Source organism: Montipora foliosa, chromosome 3 (genome assembly GCF_036669935.1).
Source record: "Montipora foliosa isolate CH-2021 chromosome 3, ASM3666993v2, whole genome shotgun sequence".
Lineage (NCBI taxonomy): Eukaryota > Metazoa > Cnidaria > Anthozoa > Scleractinia > Acroporidae > Montipora > Montipora foliosa.
The window spans coordinates 13,862,726-13,867,725 of NC_090871.1; the positions used below are offsets into that span (position 1 = coordinate 13,862,726).

A 5,000-nucleotide genomic window follows, 5' to 3' on the forward strand; every position below is an offset into this window, starting at 1 on the left:
ATATAGTTTTCCCGATAAAAGAATGCCGTCCGGTAAAGACAGACTGCAGGACTGAACGAACTCAAGAGGCCTGAACAGTTGAAATAATCCGTCCTGGTGACTGGAAAGGGGTTTTCATGTAGGGAAAAAGTTCCAGCCGGGCGACCGTGATCTCGGTAGAAGGAACCAAGATATTTTAAAAGGAATAGTCCACTCTCTCGTGTACTTGTACGAGCACATTAAAAACCTTTTCAAGTACGAAGTATGTAAGTGGTAGGCGATATCTCGGAAACCGAACCAGACCGGTCAACGTACCACGAAGAAACCAAGAAGGTTGTTGGAAATTTTCAAGTACCCTTGGTCTAGCTTTAACCCTGCTTTGAATCCGCAACTAGTTTACATATTTTACCATATGAATTCACCATCACTGGAACAAACATTTAATATTTTCCAGGTTATTTTCAAGCACCAAAGAAATGCGGCAGTTACACAAATGGTAAGGTGCTGCTTGGATCACTATAATTTGTGTTTTTTGCTGTAATCCCAATTTAATCGATCTGCCTAATTGAGAAGGTAATTGAAAGAGAGACACTGACGATAGCTGTGACGATAATGATGATGATGATGATGATGATGACGAGGCGCACTTGTTCATGAGATCTGTGTTATGTATGGTGCGCTTTAATTTGCTTACATTAATTAAACACAAACATTGCTTGTATTGACAGTATGGTCACGATCACACCCCGCAACAACCCTCCCCTCCGCTGGCGCTTTGTTTTAACAGGTTTATTATTTTTTAAGACACGCGTAAAGATTCTCTTGCCTTACGTTTTGATTCTGTATTTCAGCGGTGCAGTTTGCAATTGATTGGCAAGCACGGGTAATCGATAATGTCTACGAGCAAAAGCTGATACAACGGGTGCAATTCCAGGGTAAGTTGCTCGAATCGAACGTTGATGTGACGTAACGCACATGTGACGTACATGTAGCGCACATGTGGCGCACATGTGGCGCACATGTGACGTAACCTGTGTGAAACTTATAGGAGCCGGTTGCATTTTTTCAGCCAAAAACCCAAACCCAAAGGGGTATTATATTGATGTAATACTAAATTCTCGTGTCTAGCCAACAAAGAAGTTTATGGTACTAATTAGAAGAATGAACTAATAGATCATGGGAGTGTTATAGCAGCAAAGCAAGTGGGGACTCTTTTCGATTCGATGCAAAATGCTAGTGTTATACAACCAACAGCAATTGTTCTTTTTGTGATCACTCGCTTGCCCAGGTCATAATCGAAAATAGGGACTGTTCAAGGTTATGAGGAAATTTCATTTCACTTAACAATTATTCCAAGAGCGCTGGATATGAGATGATAGCGTAGCGCAGAGTTGGCTTTAATCATCTCATACACAACAAGCGCGAGTGGAATAATTGTTTCTTTTCTTTTTGAAGTGTATAAACTTGCAAAAAAGGGAACGAGAGCAATATTTTCCCTGTACGTACCGAACAAGCCAGTTCGATAAGGTTTTTATTACGTTGGCTCTCTTGGGTAGGGTTTTCTATTCCCTGAGTTTTGCTTATCGCAAAACAGAGCAAGAAAGCCATTACATTGCTGACGCTTACGGTTGTGGAAAGTAAAATTTCGCACTGGAACTTCGACATAACTGAATAAAAAACATTTCTCGCATTTTTCTTTTTATGTCCAAGAAAATGGAAACAGAAAATGGGAACAGTTTGACAACGATAAATGCTGTTTCGTGACCGATTTAACTGATTACAGTGTAATATGAAGTGCTAGTTTTGTACCCAATATGAACCATGTGGGCGTTATAACTACTAATGGAAATGGGCCCACACAAGGACAGAGAAAAACTCTGTTTCGTGACCAGTCCATCTTAGCGGTCCGTATTGAAAAATTCGGACCACTCAGGGAACTAATCAGAATTCTCCTTTTTACCTCGGACCAGTTTCCCTATCTACATCATAAATTTGGGTTATTGACCAAGCTTGTTTGGTCAAGATGGCTGGATATCGACTTCGTCTCGGTCCATAAACACGCAAAAAAAGAACAAGGCCAGTATCCACCATCTTGACCGAGCAAGCTTGGTCAATAAAGGACTTATTCTATGGGATAAAACACCAAAAAATGATCTTTGATCTTGCGGGACCAAGTTCCGAGCGGGCAGTGGACTTCCATCTTGCTCCCTCGGGTAGCCAATCACAGCGCGGGATTTGGTTCATCTTTCCCGCTCACGGACTATTCATATAATAAAAAGGAATATTTGTTGTCGAATGCAAATTCCTATTATAGAATGCCGAAAGCGATAGCACTTCTCTTCTTTTCTCCTCCCACTGTTCATCTATTCTTCTCGTCCAGATAGACTCAAAACACTTCCTTATTTCGGGTCCATTTCGTTCATCCACTTTTACGTTAAACATAACTGTATCTGAAGGTTTTCATACATTCCATTTAAATTCTTCTTTTTTAGAAAAACTCAAGAAACAAGGGAGCGTTCTCAAAGGTAACTCATTATTTAGTTGAAACCTTATCGTAGTTATTTTGCAACGCACATTTTGTGGTGGAGACTAGTCAAGTTAAATAAAGGGCTTAAGATGTAATTTGCAGCGTGAAGATTCTCCAAGCCAGTGTACACAAGGTGGAAAACTCCGACCGGGGGCGGACTTGAATAGCACCGAAACGTCACGCGTCATTTCCATATGTTTTATACAGTGGATATTCTCAACCCTAACGAGACTGAGTTTGTATAACTGAGAAGATAGACATTCGAGTTAGGAAGTATCAATGTTTTGGTATTTTCCTACAGATATACCTCGAGAATTTAGTTTAAAACATCGATTTCAAAACGGTTACCAATACCGATACGTTTACAACTTGAGGGCTTTTTAGAGCTTGTCGATAGTCAAAGCGATACAAGTTCAAGTCTCACGCTTCTCTAAATCTTTTCTTTTTTTTTTTCTTTTTTTTTTCATCTTAACTTGCACATTTTGAACAACTAGGCCCCCGCAGGAGTAATCATGCGATGGACTTAATTCTTGTCCATGAGTCCACGTGCTAATACCCGTAATGCAGTTCAAGTTTCGATACTACAATGGCTCAGTACGCTCACAGTCCAGTTTTAGTTTTAGTTTAGTTACCAGGCCCCAGTTGTTCAAACGATGGATAGCGCTATCCAACGGATAAATCACTATCCTGCGGATAAACACTAACAAAATCAATTGAGTTATCCAGTGGAGAGTGATTTATCCGGCGGATAGCGTTATCCATCGTTGGAACAATAGGGGCCAGATCTCAATGTATCTGAACGATAACTAACTCTTCACGTGCCTGTTCTTGCGATGGATGCAAAAATACGACAAACCGTACAACTTCCAGTGCATCGGAAAGGATTTCTTCAGCTAATCAGGTCGAAAGTGGCCGATGTCATGGAGAATCGTCTGGGACACTGAGATGATCTACACAGAAAACATTTTCGTCGCGAACTGTTAACCGGTTACAGTAACTCGGTTATCAGGATTGCTGAAGAGAATGAGGCATGAAAATGGTAGAAATAGCTCCAAGAAAAAGCGGAAAATTGTCAAGGAGCATAGAATACAAGTACGGTGGTTGCATTATGACGAAAGCGAAAGTAAGAAAAAATCTACTCCTGTGCCACTGAAGGAGCCTTCCATGAAACCATGCGCGCTAAACCCAAATGGTTTTAATTTATCATTCAATCAATATGCCAAATGCAATTTGGTCCTTTGGTATGATATGCCCACCGATGTAAAACTGACGTAACCTCTTCTTTTGCCTGGTTTCTACACCATCTGGACGAAGTTCCCGTAATAAATCATCACCCTTTCTCTTTTGACATTGATTTCCTTTTTATTGATCCATGCCCACTAACATCTTTCGTTATCCCACAAAGAAACCACTTTTACCGAGCTCATCATCGGAGATGGTAGCTCTTTTTGACAACCCTAAGGAAGCAAGCTTAATTTTTAAAGTCCCGCTTTTTAGTGAGCTGAGAAGAAGTCTGATAACTAGTGAGAAAAAGAAAAACTGGACTGTGAAAAAACTAAAACTGGACATTAAGCCTCCTGGGCCATCGTACGATCACCTAAGTTACCTCCCCGGGATGTCTCCCAAGGTAAATTCTAGAGTTTTTTTTTTTTCTTTACCAAAACGACAGTAAACAAGAAAAACAAAACGAAACAAAATGAGTTAAATTGACAGAGGGAGGCGAGTGGCTTGAAGCCGTTCAGTACGATGAAAATGAGGTTATCACAAAGAGGACTGGTGAACATGTGCACTTTATTTTAAGACGAAAAAAAAAGTGGTGGTGACCTCAAATTGTCCATTACTTTTTTTGTGTCCATTGCTTCCTTTCCCATAAGGAGCAATTCGTTTAGCAAATGGAGGAGTTTCAAGTGGCCGTGTTGAAGTCTTTTATAATGGGGCCTGGGGAACAGTTTGTGATGATGGCTGGGGTCTCATTGATGCCAACGTGGTTTGTCGCCAGTTGGGATTCTCTCGTGCATCATCTGCTCCTTGTTGCGCAAGGTACGGCCAAGGGACTGGTAAGATCTGGATGGATGATGTCAGTTGTAATGGAAGAGAGTCTTCATTGTTTCAATGTGGACACAGTGGTTATGGAAACGAAAACTGCGGTCACAGTGAAGATGCAAGTGTGGTTTGTGTCTAAACCAAGGCGCAAGAACTTTCTTCCCCAGGTTAAAAACCCGCTGTACCGACAACAGAATTCTGGCTTTGTCTTTTGTGACTCCAAATATAGATTGTAGCCTGCTGTTAGTTAAAGTGGTACTATGATCAAAAAATCATTTCCTTTTTTTCTTCAGATTTTGAAAGCGTGTTCGCTTAACACCTAACTGGCAAAATTTTGAGCTTTGAGTTTTATCCAAAGGCTGTTTATTTTGAGTGTAAGTTTTGGATTTCATGGTCCGCCATTACTCACGTTCAAAACTGGCCGATTGGACCTCAGAGGGTTGGATCTAGA

General features: G+C 40.8%; 1 protein-coding gene across 1 annotated transcript in view; it reads left to right on the top strand.

The window, feature by feature from the left end:
- LOC137996849 (deleted in malignant brain tumors 1 protein-like) overlaps positions 1 to 5,000 on the top strand; it is a 59,264-nt gene that overhangs the window by 51,102 nt on the left and 3,162 nt on the right. The window contains 4 exon segments of the mRNA XM_068842459.1: positions 434 to 475; positions 831 to 914; positions 2,472 to 2,504; positions 4,381 to 5,000. The exon segment at positions 4,381 to 5,000 is cut by the window's right edge and continues 3,162 nt beyond it. Of these exon segments, the coding sequence (XP_068698560.1) occupies positions 434 to 475; positions 831 to 914; positions 2,472 to 2,504; positions 4,381 to 4,688 (467 nt within the window). The 3' untranslated portion in view covers positions 4,689 to 5,000.